The following is an 18,781-nucleotide window of genomic DNA, read 5'->3' on the forward strand; positions in this document are numbered from 1 at the left end:
CTGGTTCGTCGGAACATATTATTTCATTTCAAATGCAATCTATACTTTTGTTTCTTCTGTATGAAAGACGAGTATGAAACGACAAATTGAACTACATCACATACTGTACCAAATTATTGACTCGTTACAGAGAAATAGTGCGAAAATCATCGAACTTAATCAAGTACTTGATCGTGTGAGTGACTGCAATAAATTCGTACGTGATCGTTACGGTCATCCATTATTGTACCTTTTTCCACTACCTTAGCTACCGTTAATCTTAAAAATAAATAACACAATTAAAAAAAAAAAAATATCATCCATTGATATCATTTTCCAATACCAGGGAAATGATTCAATAAGGAGAAAGAAATAATTATTACAACTGGAAACAATATATGAACTATTCTGTGATCTATAATTCGCGCGTGGAATTATCGTTAAACGTAAATAAAATAAAAAAATATAAACAATAAACGGGGGGAAAAAAGTGAGGCTTAAGGAAACAGTATGTGAATTATTACGTAACCTATGATTCGTGCGCAAATTGATCGTTAAACGTAAATAAAATAAAAGAATATATACAAAACGGGGAAAAATAAAAAAGCGGCGCTTAAGGCGGAAGCTCAGGACCGGAAATGACGCGATGGCACAGTGTGCCAGCGGAACTTGTTTTCCTGCTTATGGATGGCAGGTCTCCCCTCTTTTAAAAAGCTCTTTCATCCCGAACGATGTGCTTCGAATCGCTCGCACTTAGAGCTACGTTCTACTTCTGCCGATCGACTAGAACGGTCGAATTCTACTTGATCGAATTGGCTGTTACTCAACTTCCGTCATGTTTTTCGCATGCCACTTACGCTAACGCGCCTAATAAATTAATGCGAGCTGTTCGACGATCGTGGTTTTATCATGCAATCCTACGTCCACTCTCACCGATATCAGATCGTCGGTTAAGGGGGGACACCACCCCGACGAGTCGAAAAAATTCGATTCTTTTTTTCTTATTTTCTTAAAGTTTCAAGCGTGTAGAATGTTACGTAAGAAGATTGTTCGATATTTTAACATTTAGCGCAGTTTCAGTGATAAATAAACTCGTTTTACGTTTTTCGCAAAACTATATTTTTCAAATTAGAAATCTCCGGAACTACACATCCGATTTACTTCAAATTTTATAGAGATGTTCTGCATAGAGTATTCTACAATGTAGTGTACGATTTTTTAAATATGTCAATTATTCAATTTTTTATAAACGTTTAAAGTCATTTTTTGGGGGTAAAAATGATTATTTTTTCTTCAAACTTCGGCCATTTTTACAATTATTACAATTTTCGAAAAATCGTAAGCTACATTTTAGATAATAGTCTCTAATTTACGAATCGACAATATTTTTTTATTTCAATACTTCCAGTTCTTGTCAACTGTGACGACCAACGAACAATGTTTCACCAAAAGGGGTTCTGGGAATAGCGAATAACTTCGCCATTTTGTACGATTTTTACTTTCGAACAATTGTAAAACGAAGCTGAAAGTTACATTTATATTCTCTGAGAAAGACTACATTTTTCATTTAGTAACTACTTGGAAAAAAAATTCGCAAAATTTATCCATTTTTTCACGTCTCAGAGTGGTGTCCCCCTTTATTGGCATTTTCGTTTTGAAAATTAATATTGTAGCATAGTTTGCAATGCCCCCTTTAAGTGTCCGTTACTTAAATTTCCAAATATTGACTAATTCGTATTTCCATCAAACATTAGATTCGTAGAATTGCATAAATTTCACACGCAAACTGTTACAGAGAGTGCAATTTTCATTATTTCTTTCCCGCAACTTTGTAATGTTCTAACTACTGTACAGTGGTGACCTAGTCACGTCTGATGTCGTCGCGAAAGGGTCAAAGACACCCGACTGCCGATTGTAACATTGGATTTTTTATTGCACGAGAGTTGCAGAAGACGAAAGTGATGTAAACATATGTATAGTGAAGTTGAGTAATGAGTATATGTAAGTGTGAAGGAACACTTATCATTCATTAATTAATACGTGTAATTGTAGTGTATTGTTTACCTTTGTTATCGTTGAACAGTTATTTTAATTAGATTTATAATATAGCTGTAATTGTAATATTGGCATTTTCGTTTTGAAAATTAATATCGTAGCATAGTTTACAATGAGACTTTGTGACAATAAAGTTTTGTAACTACATATTTTGTTCAAAGTTAAATATTGTGATATTTTGGGAAACGAACAAACGTTGAAATTTACGCGAACCTATTACGTTAACATCATTGTTATGTAAATGATTGAAAATAGTCTTGGAAAATGTAGGGTCAAGAATATTGTAACATTTACATGTAAGTGTTCTATCATGTGTACTGGCATTTTTCATGTTATTGAAGACACAAGAAAACAATATATGTACCTATATAAAAAAGACTTGAACAGGTTAATCTTCTGAAGAACTTTTATTGCAACACAAGCATCAATTCCTCTTCTATTTGTCATTTTGTTTCTGAATCATTGTTGTCGGTTTGCAAATATTTCACACGCATTCGAATTAGAGAATGATATCTATAGGAGTCAGAGAGAAAACGATCGCGTGCGTTTCCTGCAGCATAAATGGGATGAAAATACTCGGAGAAGACGCAAGCAAAAGGAATGACGTCATTGGTAACACCAATAAACAGGACCCAGATTTCTCTCGAATAATCTCGGTTTGAATGCCGACCAGAAAACCAGAGATTCTTTATCTCCGCTTTAAGCAGATACTGGAATTACGAAAACGAATATTTTAACCGAATTCTCGCGAAAAATCTGCAATAGTTTGGTCCTCCACCGTTATTGTACAACGATATCACTGTATAAATTTCTATTGCAATATTTTAATCGTATTGTTTATTATCAAATTATTTTAAATTGTATAGTACAATTAAATAGTTGTAAAGAGTTGAATTGTCGTTGGTTTGGGACCATCTTTAAACGACATGTTACAATGCAATATCGAATCTATATTGTAGTAATTTTGTCAGATATCTAAGAACACAATTCGAGTCGAGTATTTTTGATCGATACATGTGACAAGTTTTTTTAAATTTTGATATTAAATCAATTTTTAAGAGTCACTTGGGTTTCTACAACAAAATTATGTCGAGAAATGCACGTTGTTCCTTCTGTATGAGAATTAATTTAGTTTTTTTGTCTCATTATTAACTAACTGTTCCTATTAATTTTACCGATTTCGCATTTCCTAATAAACTTTAGAAATTGAATGATTGTATGTTTATATATTTAGAATTTCTCTACACTTGTGTAATTTCACAATTATATTTCTTAAAATTATTAATAAATTTAATAGAAAATCAAACGATAATTTTAAAGAAACATTACCCCCCTAAAGAGGAAGAGTAATGTATTAGAATATTTTTCGAAAACTTAATGTTTTTATTCCTTTCATTCCTCCAAAAGTAATACACGTAATTGATGTAAAGGTGTCAATTTGCAAGTGCACATTTGTGATAATAATTACACTGTAATTAAAATGCACTTCATTAATTTAAAGTCACGAATGTCGTGTTATTCAAATGAGTCATTATACATAAGCAGTAAGGCGAGCAGAAACTGAATGTGTGAGCACAGTGAAAAGTTAATTTAACTTATTTCACTTACTACTTGTTAAAGCGATAATGATCGCTATCAAAAATAAATTTCAATCTACAAAATCATTAATCGGTAAGGCTTAATATTGAGCAACAATGTACAAAAATAATTAACAATTACAAACTGCTTTGTTGGCATATTTAATTGATTTTCGTAAAAATTGATTAATATTAAGCAATTGGATTACCCGATGTAATTTTTTTGTAAACTTTTCATTGTTTTATAAAAAGTTTAATCCGGGCACAGAACGAGTAATCCGGAGTTAGCGATAAATTTTATTTGAATTAAATACTCAACTTTTGATTGGGTAAAGATTAGTTTGCCTTATAATCATTATTTAAACAATGAACGAAATATTCGAAAAATATCGAAAAATATTCAGGAAAATGATCCTATTCTATTTTGCCTTCATGGAATATGTTTTTAAACACTGTAATTTAAAAAATGCATATTATTTTATTTACACACTGGTAAACGAATCACTTACTCCTTGCTGCAGATACCAAAAGTTGATTATTATGAATCGTTATGATTAGTATTTTTAAGCCTCGTATACTTTATCGATTGATTTATCATTATTAATGAAACTTAATCCATTACCAAACTAGTACACCTATTGTTATTATACTATAATTTTATTTTCAAATTGTTTACATTACAAGTATTATTTATTGGTTTTATTGAAAAGTAACTTTAACCTCGGACAAAAATTAATCTATGGTCCAAACTGTATATGCAATTAAATAGCTTATATGGAACTAAGGTTTCACGAAAGAGCTAGTGTTTATAAAAGGGCAGGTTACAGATCTGCATCGCTCAGACTCTTCGACACTTGTGTCGATTCACATGCATAGAGATCTCCTAAAGACAGGATATACCTTCCTTGTAAGAAAAAGTTAAAAACCGTATAAAATCGTTGTCGAGATTATTTAAATAATCCAAACCGTAATCCCAATAGATTTCATCTACGAAATGAAAGTTAGATAAAGATCTATTAATTTTCTATCAATTCCAAATCTTGTACTCTAATCTTTAGTAAAATTTCATTAGAACATGCAACGTATATATAGGTATTTTTGAGACTTATGTCTTAACGACCATTACGTTTAGCTTTTCCTTCATTATTAAAGACAGGCTTTTCCTTCATTATTAAAAAGAGGCCTTAGGAAAGCCCCTTAGAAAGAGACTTTTCCTTAATTAAATAAAATATGTAATAATTAACCTTTTCGTGTGTACACATCGGGCCCAAATAATTAATAAGTAAAAACATCATTTGACAACATTAGTGAGTAAAACTCTGAAGATTAGACTTATCCCTTAAATTTGAGTTACAGCAGCTAAAAGAAAATACATATTCCTTATCTTTTTCTAATCTATAACCTTGCACCGAAGTTTTATCAAACTGGAGAGGGGAAGACTGCGGCACTTTGCAAAGTTTCCTTGTTAATACAAGCCTGCAAACATCGTATCATTGATCTTCTTATCTTTTCGACAGATTTAAGTGTACCCTGAATTTGGTGTGAACCTTGTTCAATTCTCTGATGGAATATTTCACTAGTATCAATGTATATTCTATAAACAATAAGTTTCAAATTACATAATCAAAAGTAAAAATTAATTTAAGTTCCAAAATCATGTCGGTAGAATACTCGGCAGAGTTGTACGTAATATATCGAGCATTGTTCGTAAAAAATCGAATAGCATCACTTATACTAACTTATCTTATCGAAATAATGACTGCAAAAAAAAAACTCACTATATCACGAAAAAAAAAAGTTCCAATAGGATATTTACTTCACTTGAAAGCGGAAATTGTTGTATTAGATTGTAGATTGAATTTAAAATAAAAAACACTTAACAGAACAATTAAACCCAAGCATGTCTCGAGTGCCCTCACAAATGAAGTTCAATACAAGTGAATCTAGTGAGCTAAATATTGAATTATAATATCGAAAAAGCAATTCTGGTTGAAACAGATTTACGTCAAACTGTCGGGAAACTTTTAGAATAACTTGACATAAGTGTTATGACAGGTTCCTGACATTCAAGAGAAATTTGTTAAGGCAGAGAGCTTGAAAAGTGGGCTGCTTGTAAATTCAACAAAAATCAGTGATATCGAATATTATTGTTACGATGACATTCCACCGAGTTACTCTCAAATTGGATACCAATTTGTAACGAGAAATAAATAATATGTGATAATCAACTACGGTTTGCTCATTGACTAAATATTCACGAACCATCAAAATTTATGTCAAAATTAAATGCACTCTCTAAGAAAAAAAAAGAATGGATGCTTGATAAATCAGAATCGATGTTATTCGTTAAACCTTCTACAATGAGATAAAACTATTATTGTACTATTATTTTTTAAAAATTTCACATAGAATCAACCAGTATTGGTTTGCAAAACAAATTCTTCTCTTCTGTGTTTGACATTTAAGATTACAACATGCCCAAATAAGAAAATCTGCTACGTTCACCACAGCTCTTAGGATTGATTTTTCAACGATTGCCAATTTTTTTGCTATTTGAACAATTTTTTAAAACTCCGTTTTGTAATTCATTCGAAATAAAATACCAAAATTCTACAAGAATAGGATTCAAAGAATATTATAACAAAATATAACAAAAATACCTTTGTTCGAACGTGAAATATTTTTTATCAACTAAATTATCCCTTGTTATAAACGTAAAGTGTTTTCATGTTATCCTAGATAAACGTTATTTTTATATTACGTTGCAAAGTTCAGTAATTTCCGTTTTTAAGTGACAAAATCGAGATCGATAATTTACTCAAAAGGGGGGGATTGGTAATAAAAGTGAATACACCAAGAATGAGCAAAATAGCACAATAACGAGAAAGTATTGTATTAGAAGAATTCGATAAATGAAATTTTACGAAAATTTAAACGATTCGTTTTACATACAATTAAAGATAAATCGAATAAAGTCCTATTTGGACATATTGTCATCGGGAGAAACATACGAATCAGTTGGTAACACCGTCTATGTAATGAAAAATATATAAATTTTTATTTTTATTAGATTTACTACACCGATCGTATTGGTCGATGTGCGAAGTCGTACTGCGTAAACGTAAACAGAAAGATAAACGGATTCCGTTACTTAACCACTTCAAGGATACTGGCGTACACGTATGTTTACTTTTAAACAGATTTTAAAGTTATAATAGCTAAAATTGAAGAGAAATATTCATAATTAAATTCCCGAGTGATACAACACTGCAACATGATCGGAAGATCCCTCTATAGTGGGATTGGTAGGTAAAGATCTAGCAAAATAATTTGTTCACGAAGAGGTTAAACTCGGTATAGAAATTGTCACTTGAAAGCGGGAGTTACTGTACAATACGAATCGAGAGCAAGGTAGTAAGACTACTCACCAAGCAGCAGTAGCTTGATATCCTTGGCAGCCTGAAGGCCATCCTCCTTTAAATTCTTCTCGATTTGCTTGCTACGAGCCAACGCGGCCCGCTCTTCCGCCGACATGGCGCAGCCCATCTTGCCACAGGTTGCCCTCACAAACGCCACCACCAACCTCTAAATCCTCCCTTCCTCCGCAGAACAGAACCGTTACTCTAGCTTCTTTCTGACCTCGGCTCGCGACTCGCGTCGCAGGAGTCGCCTCGAGATTTTCGCCACCCTCCTCCGCCGCCGCCTCCTCTTCGTCTCCTCCGCCGCCACCCTCGAACACCTCTTCCTCGACGTCGTCGTCGTCGTCTTCGTCTTTCTCCCCAACGAACTGCCTCGAGCGACTCCTTACCGGCGTTTTCTCACTAGCTGCTCCACGACGCACGCCACTTTTCGATTCTGCCGACGGAGACCGCCACCCTGGGACGAGTTGAACCTCTCGCGAGCACTAGCTCTGAAACAAACGATTTCACGTTTCCCTTGAGTGCTTCTCCGTGTATCTCTGCGTATAGCGAGATCAAATTCAATTGGCCGCTCAGGGCCACCGAAGAGTTATTTCCATCATATTATTTGGGGTTCGGTTACCCCACCATACTACTTGGGGTTCGGTTACCCCACTATACTATTTGGGGTTCGGTTACCCCACCATACTACTTGGGGTTCGGTTACCCCACTATACTATTTGGGGTTCGGTTACCCCACTATACTATTCGGGGTTCGGTTACCCGACCATACTACTTGGGATTCGGTTACCATACTATACTATTTGAGGTTAGGTTACCCGAACATACTATTTGGGGTTCGATTACCCCACCATACTATTTGGGGTTCCCTCATCGTACTATTTGGAATTCGGTTATCCCACCATACTATTTGGGTTCGGTTACTCAACCATACTATTTGGGGTTTGAGTACCCCACGATACTATTTGAGGTTCGGTTACCCCACCATACTACTTGAGATTCGGTTACCCATATTATTTGAGGTTCGATTACCCGACCGTAATATTTGAAATTCGGTTACCCCACTATATTATTTGGGGTTCCCTCATCGTACTATTTGGAATTCGGTTATCCCACCATACTATTTGGGGTTCAGTTACCCCATCATACTATTTCGGGTTTGATTACCCCACAATACTATTTGGGGTTCGGTTACCCATACTATTTGGGGTTCGATTACCCGACCGTACTATTTGGGCTTCGGTTACCTTACCATACTATTTGAGGTCCGGTTACCCCAACATACTATTTGGGGTTCGGTTACCCTACCATACTATTTGAGGTCCGGTTACCCCTACATACTATTTGGGGTTCGGTTACCCCACCATACTATTTGAGTTCGGTTACTCCACCATATTACTTGGGGTTCGGTTACCTCACTATACTATTTGAAATTCGATTACCTCACCATTCTATCCCCTGTTGCATTTCGCAATCTGCAAACACAAACTCTATTATCCGACGACTTTAATAAGCTCCCTGAGGTAGTGAACGAATAGGTGGGACTATCGCCTAAACCAGAGACGGAGAATGTACATATGTATGCATTTGTAGAATAGAAATACTAGAGTCCAAGAAAGAGAACGTCGCAGTTGTTCCCTTAGTTTTGTGAAGCAAATATTTTTCAAATGTTTGGAAAATGGTAATTAATAAAGTTACAAAATAACTCGGCCTGACTCCTCCCCCACCACAAACGTTGACTTACCAGTCGTTTGCAAGCGTTTTGATGGAACGAGTAAAATGTTGATCGAACCTGGTTTGAATCTCGATTCTGGTGTATCGTTTCTATATTATCTGAGAGAGTATATTATAAAGGGCAATATTTTGAACAACTACTTGCTTTGAAATGTAAGAAGCAGTTGTGAAAATCTTACTCTTTGCAATATCCTTAAACAACTGTTGCTACTATACATTGAATGCTTATGTATACACATGTATATACTAGTAGCAGCGTGTGTGCCACTTGCCTATGGTTTGTGTGAACACATGGCTCCGGTCGGCAACCGAGATTAAGGTGGTAAGCATCCTGACGTTACATTGCTAAATGAATAGGACCCTTGTTTCTGGAGAATTTGGTCACGGAGCGGGAAAAGCAATTATATTTTTTGGTACAGAGGACTGTGACAAAATTGACGAATCTCATGAGAGTTACCTCCATAATCTATAATCGGTCCAATGAGTGAAAATCTGATCGGTCTTTTCAACCCTTTCCCATTACTACTGCGAGGAACATAGTCTCTCTCCATTTTTCTAGTCTCAAGTGAGGATCTGTAGGGATGTAAGTGGATTTGGATATATAAGAGTGCATGACAAGAATGTGTGTTGCCTGTGTAATCTTTGCTAAGTTAAATCTGTCTGTTTATTATTATCTTACTCATCCGCAATATTGTTTCGGTTATCCATAGACTTTAGAAATTGAAATTTAGGAATTTATAACACCTCTGCTTCAATATCAGGAGAATAGGATGCCACATGTATCGTCCTATCGAAAGAGAACCTACTTGTATGTATATGTATATAGCCTTAAAGAGACAAGCTAGCATTGCGTAAGAGTGGCAGTTGTTTCTGGCGTGATTCACGGTTCAAAGTAGGGGATATGATCTTGAACGGTCAATTGAGTTTAAGTCGACTGTAGTATTATGAGACTGACTGCATGTATGAGAGCAATCGTATGTATATCTGCGTGGCAAAGCTGAAGTCCGTATCGCGTGATTTTACGATCGGTAACTGTTTTGACGATCAAACTCGTTCGTAGCAAAGGAAAAGCCAGTGCTATTATTCTTGTTTATTATATATACATCTTACAAATTAAATCACTCACTCTACGTTAATCTCATAGAATACAACACGCAGAAACTAACAACAAGTGAATCACCTGTTGAAATTATCGTTCACCAACAAACTCTAGTACTTCGGTAGCTCCAACATACTATACACATTTAAGTACCGAGATTGAGTTTAGTACATATTAACGCATATTAACGAATTTAATACTCAAGTTTCGTTTCGTCAAAATAGGATTCATAAAAAGAAGATTTATGCGGTACGCTTAATCCCATCCCTACTTTCATTAACACTAAACACTTCACAATGGTGAACGTATTCCTATTTGTATCAGGCCACATAGGTATCTTCAAAGTTAGACGAGGAGAGGATTTATTAATTTACGAGTACCAGTAGTTGTCTATTTCGATAATTGTCCAGAAATATTGTAGGCAAAGACACCGTTAATGATTAAGTAATTTTAAAAAGAAGTTTGGAACAGATTAAATTGACCCATTTGGTAGGTCCAGTGTTAAGTTCTCTTAACAATTGAGACATTGATCTGGATACAGATGGCCAATACAGAACATGTAAAAACTGGACAGTGTGTCATAATGATAGAAGAGCTTTCAATTGATAGAATGGCGTTAACGATTTATGTTTTTACCAATTGGAATTCTCCACGCTTCTGTAACACACTGTGTAATTTTAATAAGTTTGTGTCGGTTAGTATTCATTCAGTAATTCCTGCTTTCGAGTGACAAAATCTGGTCGCTAGTTCACTCGAAACCGGAGTAGGAAGATGTTTATCTCGAGCTCAGCTTAAGCCTCGCGTGTACCATCAATGAGGAAAGTGAATGGGACACACTAAGAGTGAACGAGACAGAGCAACAGCGATCAAGTTTTGCATTATATATGGCCGAAACTTCAGAGAGTGTCAGTCATTAATGCAAGATAATATTTCTAATATATTATATTTTATTAGACGTATGGAAGCGGTATCAATGAAAACACGATGTTTTCTCTTGATTTTAATGTCTTTCTTATTGTATCTTGATAAATATGATTCTAAAATTCATTTGTAAAAATTATACTGTAAAATATATTTGCATAAATTATACTGTAAAGTATAATATTTGTAAAAATGAACTACTGCCACCGTAATAAAAGTTTAATTGTCACGAATTCACTTCGTAATGTTGCAGAAGGTCCCGCTTTCTACAACCATATTCATTTATCCTAATCGAAGGCAAAGTTTCCAGTGTACGATTTCATTAATGAAACAGCTACGTTTGATAACGTGTATTTTTAAAAACTCTCAAAATGTAGATAATTCTAACATCAGTGAAACGTCACATTATCTGTGACAAAATTAATTTAAGGTGTTCTCATAGATTTCACAAAGTTTCAAATGAAACAACTTTTCTTCGATTAAATTATATTTAAAAATTGTTTCGAAAACTGAAACAGTTTCTTAAAACCACTGTGTAAAAACGTATTCACATTACCGTATCGAAATGTTTACACAACTGCTACTTTTCATTTGCTGGTACACTTGGAATTGCCTTTAACGTATTACAGAAGTCCGTATTATGCGGCAGTGCCCAAGAAGTGTGTGCGTGATCTTTTCTAATTATTATTAAGTTGAAATTTATATGTTACGCAACCGTTATACTTTTTAAAAAAGCATATAAAGTGATCAGTTTTCATAATTGTGTGTAGATGCATTCTAAACGAGCAGAGTACTACTTGTTGCTCCCCTGGTAGTAATAGTTTCATGATTTGTCAATTTTGCTATACATTCCAACCAACTTTACAAATAATTATTTCGAAAATAAATCGTCGTACGAAAAAGATGAGATTATTTATTTGATTTAACTTTATACAGATATATCTTTTTATACAGAATATATATTTTTTATGTATTTTTTATGAGAACGAGGACCCAAACCAATAAAAGTGTAAAAGTTGTAGAAACGTTCTTTAAGTGTAAAATTTCAAAACTTATGTTCATAACGAAGTACAAACGATAAGACAGAACGACAAATATTTAATTAACGTGTATTATTATTATTTAATTTTCTCCCAAGGGTTCACGAATTTCCACCAACCACAATCATTATCGTACACCACAGTTTGAAAAATATCGAAATAACGTATAATAATTAAGAGTACATTTGGAATTACTTAAGTAGCATAATTAGAGTAGCATTTGGAATTATTTTTGCCAGGAAATACTAGCAACTTTATACTAGCAACTGACACACCAATAAAACAATTAGGCGATGGTTACTGCACTACGGAACATAAATCATGGAGTTTCTTTTCTGACTTTTGTGAGTCACGGTTGTTACATGTGGCCGAGCATAGTCATCGCGGAAAGCAATCCATCTTCTGTTAACGAATGCAGGCTTGCGGTTCAAATGCAACGTTTAATTTGTCCAATTGTTAATAACGCCCTTTACAATCAACGACGTCACCTTGTTTTAAAAGTTCACGATAATTGGCCCTTTTCTGTCCCACTAAACACAAAACATAGCTCTTTCCGTGTAGTTCAGGCTTCAGGACTCATGGTATGGATATTTCTGGTTTACGATACACTTTTCTTTGAATATATAATTGTACAATACCCACTTTCCATTTCCAATAAACAAGTTATCCAATAACGATTCAATATGAATCAGAAGAGACGTAGGATTTCCATTTTCAATTTCCCTTGTTGCTAAGTAACCATTCTTTCTATTTGTAACTATCAAGATTACATCTGTGGAGGTTCTACTTTATTCCATAATATTCAATTATGTATAGGTCATCCGAAGAAGAGTCTATTCAAGAAACGAATAGCTTTCAAATGTTCCTTGTTTGAATTAATTTTACATTTAAATCTTTGAATTAAAATGCTATTTTATACTGTCAACGATGAATTTTAATTTGATTAAAATTACAATTTTTCAAATTTGCTATTTACTATTTATTACCCAATGTAATACTATTATATGACTTTTTTTAAAGAAAGTTCAGAATAATATTAACACTAATCATTGGAACGAATTTAAATTTAAATATACCTATGACACTTATATGCAAATTGTATACCACTGTATTTACCGGTGTTTACTTATAAAACTTGTCGAATAAATATAGTGATTTTTAAAAAATACTCCACAATTTTAATCGACAAACTATTTATTCTTATAGATTATTAACTTATGGGATTATAGAAACAGGATTGTCAAAACTCGTGTATTTTGTATAATATAACAAATGGATAACTCGTGGATGAACTTTTGCGACTGACTGTAGATCATCGTCTCGACAATTTTCAGCTAAAACGTTCAAGATTTAAGACACAATTAACGAGCAGCGAAATGGAAACGCGTGGAACGCCCGAAGCGCGCGAGGAATATTAATAAAGCTATTCACGATTATTTCTGACCCGTCAGGGAACGTGTTTCACGCGGCACTGATAAGAAACGCCCTAGCTTGCGGCAGGCTTTTGATATTAAGTATATACTTAAAGGCTTCGAAGAGCTGCGATATCTGCTTGCAGAAAACGAACCCCGGTTCTCACTCTCCACACGGTTTTCGTGCATATACCACCGTTCGTGTTTCGTTATAAGTAATCTTGCTATTCCCTCCACTGCTTTTGTAGTTGCCGTGGTAAGCGAGACAGACTACGATTGAGTGAGAGAACACATGATAGCGACAAACCATAAAGTTCGCTATATTCTTTGGCAGCTTTGATAATTAATCTTATACAGCGACAATCTTTAAATTTGGTTAAATTTCATTTTCTATTTTCCATGCTTTTTTCCTGTAATAATAAATCCGTGAGTGAATTTCTCATTGTTCTAAAAACCACATCTAAAGACCGTTTTCCAAATCCTTAAAACTGCATGTTGTTCTTTTTTTAATTTTTAATTTATGGATCACTTTAGCATGTATAACTTCTTAATTTACCTTTCTCACGTTGAATGTGTCGAACTGTTTCTATACAAATTTGATACTATTCCGTTCTATCGTTAATGAGGTTCTTTTCCATCCCATGATAATTTAATAACAATTTAACCGTAATAATACACTCAATTGCAATAATAATTGTAATGGTATAATTTATTAAAATTTTTTCAATTTAAATGTTCCTTTAAAAAAAACGATATTTATTTTCCTGTATCCCTATACAATCAAGCGGCCCTTTATGGTTTGCCGCTATCATGTGTTGTCTTGCTCAGTTGCATTCTGTTGCACTCGTCTCGGCAAAGAACAGAAGAACTGCAAAATAGAGGACTGTTTCGTTATAAGTTGTGCCTGTTCCCCCCAAGTGGACGATTTATAACCAGACAATACTGTATTTCTTACTAATTAAATCATTTTTTTCTTGTTGTGGAGTTTTGTTCGTATTAATTCTGTGCATACTGCTGATTCTTATCGTTTCCTATATTCTTTGTGTATTTTTATTTTAAAAAATTGTATCGTTAAATATGACCGAAACCACGCGGTCGAAACATTGATCTAACTAATGTAACGTATTGTTCTAGATGATAAGAAAAAATAAAGAACATTCTCCTTAAATATATTTCTTTCTGCAAAGTTTGAGAAACAATTGATTTTCATTGATTGCGAATCGCGCGTTTCTTCTTAATTGCTGACTTAAGAACGGCCGAAATTATGATGTTGGACTTCTCGAGATCCAAAGTTTTTTTTAGAAACACGCTTAAAAAAGAATTTTCTCGCCCAAAAAAAGAAGTGGGATTCTCTTGCCCAACGTGGTGAACGTTCACGAGTCGTTCACGAATAATATCTACGGGGTCGAGGTTCTTAAACTCGTCGTTAACTCCGACATGACGCAACAAAACAAATTACTCATCCCGCTGAAAAGTTATCGAGCGTGTAAACGAACTCTAAATTGATAAATGCCATTTGCAATTAGCAGCATTAAGTACTTTGTTCGCACGAATACTGATGCACCCGACGTACCCGCACAAAGTTGAAGCAACGACAATACACGTACATATATTATACAAAATTGTTTTTTGCCATCATTCGTAGTCGCTGTATATTTAATTAAATATAATGTTTAATTTAATCACAGAAGAATAGGGAATATAACGTTATATTTAATCAAAAAAATCTCTAACTACCATCACTTTCTTTAGCTTTCGTACATATTTTATATTTATATTTTGATATGAATATATAATTACAAATTTTGTTCTATTTTTTCTCGAACATAAAAAGATAAAATGTTGTATTCAATCTACATCGTATCGTCGCCGAAAAATAAAGCCACTGTTCTATCTATTAAAATTTATTTTATATTTTCACTCTGTCGATCCAACTCTGTCCAGTTGGGTGTACTAGTTTAAATATTTTTTAGAGACTCTTTCTGCATTGAGGATTCTGTTCATTTATAGTTAATTACAAAATTGTATGTAACTCTTTTATTGCCACGTGCTTGATCATACTTCTGTATGGGGCATTTAGGACACAAACGTACGCTTCGAAACAAAATCAGTAACCGTGGAGATAACGAGCTATGTATGTTATGTTTCAATAAAGTTACGAATCGATGCGTAATTTTAACAATGGTGATGGATAATTATAGTCTCCGTTGGTATCGAAAGGGTCAAGCTACAAGTTGCAACATTATGAACAATAGGAGTTTCGATAATGCTGTAAGTATTAATCCTTCGACTGTTTAAAAATGTTTCATCGACCAGAACACTATGTGCATCGAATACCTAATTGTGTTCGATGAATATGTTCGATAAATGTAATTACGAGGTTTACACACGTTGTTTTCGTTGAATTTTCTAATCTTAGTACTGGTAGAATTGAATGATTTTTCATTTAAAACATAATAATTTTTAAACTCGTACTCGTTTGAAACGAAACAACAAGTATAAAATATAATGCACTATATTGTTAATCAAACGAACTTTTCTCGAAATCTCGGACAATTAAGGTAAATTTTCTTTAGAAATTTTTTCTTCTATAAATCTTGAAAAATAATGGTAACTCGTATGAACCATGTATATTGTCTAAGAGCAGTTAGTTTTTATTAATTTCTTATGCAAGTATCATGGTGGTGTCTTTAATCGTTCAAAAATAATGCATTTATTTTTTTCTCACGTCTTGTACAGACTCAGGAAAATTATATGCACCAATCTACAAGTGTGTAAAATCTACGAAGCAAATGGAAAAAGGAGGATTTTGTAGATTTTGAAAATCATGCCAAATAACCAAGTGTTAATGTGTGCCCGTATTATTTCGACGATAAGATAATGTTCGACGCATTTTGTTTTGAAATATTTTATACCAAGTTATGAACAAAATAATTCACGAAATGTTTCTAAAATTGTGTACAATGTAACATCTGTATTTCAATGTTTATATACTTTCCTGAAGAAGGCCTACACTAAGACCAGAATCAATGATACGTGTATGTTTACTATGCTTCTGAAGTAATCAAAGAGTAAATAAGAATTTCCCTCTTGTTTGAATACATAACTATTTACAGTTAATAGAAGCGAAACTGTTATTGTAAGAGAATTTCATAAAACTTGTCAATATTTACATATGTGTCCCAGTATGAAAGACAAACGGACTTACTTTAAAATGACAGTCTTTTCTCTACTTCCGTATACGATTTATTTAAATTTCTGCACATTTCTAAATCTTGTTTAGCAATCCTTGTTGTTAATTTCCCCCTAAGTTTACACGGAGCGCAGCATGAAGGAATGAATGGAGCGAAAATTGAAATAAATTAATAATTTTTGATCGATTAAAGATATTTTAATGAAACTTTCGTTAAAATATAATAGAATATTACTAGAAAGTTTCAGACATAAATAACGACAAGTAGAAACATATGAAAGAAATTTTATACAGTGGAGCAAAAATTTGATAATTCTTTTAACGTATGATTTACGTTATTTCTTGGTTAATAAATCTTACAAGTACTGTACAAAACACAGTAAGATTAAGTGTAAAATTATTTTTATTCCTTGGCATGCATACGTGTTAACTTTGTTACCGTGAGCGTAAAACACGATATGTATTTGTGTTATCGGAAAGAACATTAAACAAAATATAATTGCGATACATTCTCGCGAAACTTTGGAGAGTATATTTTTTCTGGTCGGATAAATGAAAAAATAGATATAAAAAAAAGTATTGCTATTTTTTAATCGAAAGTTCTATTAAAATATATTCAATAGTTTATTTCTCTGAAGTTTGAGAACCACTGGCCCAATGTATAAACAACCGTGCTTGTGCTTTGTCAGGATGAGACGAAATCGAGTAATTTTCTGATTTACTTCGCATCCAATTCTATATTTTCTCACTTATTTTCTTTTTTTTTCATTTTAAGTGAAAATAGATTTTCCTTGGAAATTAAATCTTTGAGTACGTTTTGAAAAGCGTTCACGACAAAGAAGAAGAAAAAAGATGCAACGTTATTGATGATACGACGTTTAAACGTTAGCCCTCGAGCTGATACCTCGTTCCCTCTTTTCGATGGTTCCGAAAGGACGCTTTTATGCGACAAATTGTCAGACGAAATACGTGTTCCCTTTGAAACCACGAGAAAATATTGCCGGAAGCTGCAATGTTCCGAAAGACATTACAAGATTTACATACTATTGATATCGATGCACCGAATGCACTAAAAATTTATATCGAACACATCGTTTGCTTTCAAAGTACATACGTTGTTAAATTGTACTATAAATAAGGAGACACGCCAATTGTGAAATTACCCTTGTTAATAATGTTCGATAGAGTAATTATTCAACGAAAAATATCATTTTTAACAACTATCATTTTGTTCTAAACTGTAAGTAGACCTGTACAACTTCTACACATACGTATGTATCTGGAAATCGTTCACCAAACAAGTGTTTAAATGTGGCAGAACTCGAAAATAAATCGAAATGGGTCGTAGAGTGATCAAAGCAATTAGAGGGTCACGTTCCAAAAAACACAATTCCAAAGAATTAGGCAAATACAATAACTAGGAGGTCGGAAGAAATACTGTAGATTTAAGGTAATGATATATTTACCAAGTATCTGACGTAAGTAGTTTGTTGGGGCTCTTGAAGTATACCTTAATGAGCGACAATTTTATTCGAGTAGGTGACCCTCTAATTCAGTGTTTTTCAAAGTAGGGGGCGCGATCCCTAAGTGGGATGCCTTACAATTCAAGGGGGAAGGGGGGGGGGGGCACAAAAGAATATGTTTAATGTTGAAAAATGTAGACAATTTGAACATCTATTCTTATTAATACCCAAATTATCGGAGTAGAGACATATTTCTTCTAAATGTTATTGTAACCTCTTCAAGAACGAATTGCTTTGTGTAATGTAAACTAAGATTCTAACTGATATTGATTCATGATATTTATCAACGTTGCGATGCCAATGTCGTGTTGTATCTTTGAGGAATTTAATTATGAACATTTATTCAGAATTCCAGTGATTACCGTTGTGTTAGATTATTTAAATGTGACATAGATTATTTATGTACCAGTATCCTTGAAAAGATTAAATATTTGATCACATTTAATTAATTTATCTATTTCTGAATTTTATTTCAAGAAAATTATACAAATGTTTCTAGATTTTTGTGATTTTTGGTTTATTCTTATATTGTTTGCAATATGAAATATAATGAATATGATTTATTTATTAGTGGGAGTATAAATACTAATTGATACGCAAGAAATCAAGTTCAAAAAATCAATTTTTGTCTACTTTTATATTCAAAATGTCGAATTAAGTTACAAAATTTACTTTTTTTAACGAGAGACGAAGAAACAATTTTATTACAATTTTCAACAACATATTAGTTAAGTAGCAATTAAAAATAAATAAAAAAATAAGCTTGATCCTCAATAAAGTCTACTTTGAGTTCTGACGTTTTTAATATTTTTACAATAAATGATGAAGC

At 33.4% G+C, this 18,781-nt stretch overlaps 1 protein-coding gene across 3 annotated transcripts in view; it reads right to left on the bottom strand.

The window, feature by feature from the left end:
* Nucleotides 1-18,781, bottom strand: part of Galphao (G protein alpha o subunit) — a 45,646-nt gene that overhangs the window by 24,312 nt on the left and 2,553 nt on the right. For all 3 annotated transcript variants that reach the window (XM_076327470.1, XM_076327471.1, XM_076327469.1), the window contains one exon: nt 7,040-7,521. In XM_076327470.1, coding sequence (XP_076183585.1) covers nt 7,040-7,157 — 118 coding nt within the window. In that variant the 5' untranslated portion in view covers nt 7,158-7,521. The remainder of the gene's footprint in view (nt 1-7,039; nt 7,522-18,781) is intronic.

This window comes from Ptiloglossa arizonensis, chromosome 2, assembly GCF_051014685.1.
Source record: "Ptiloglossa arizonensis isolate GNS036 chromosome 2, iyPtiAriz1_principal, whole genome shotgun sequence".
Lineage (NCBI taxonomy): Eukaryota > Metazoa > Arthropoda > Insecta > Hymenoptera > Colletidae > Ptiloglossa > Ptiloglossa arizonensis.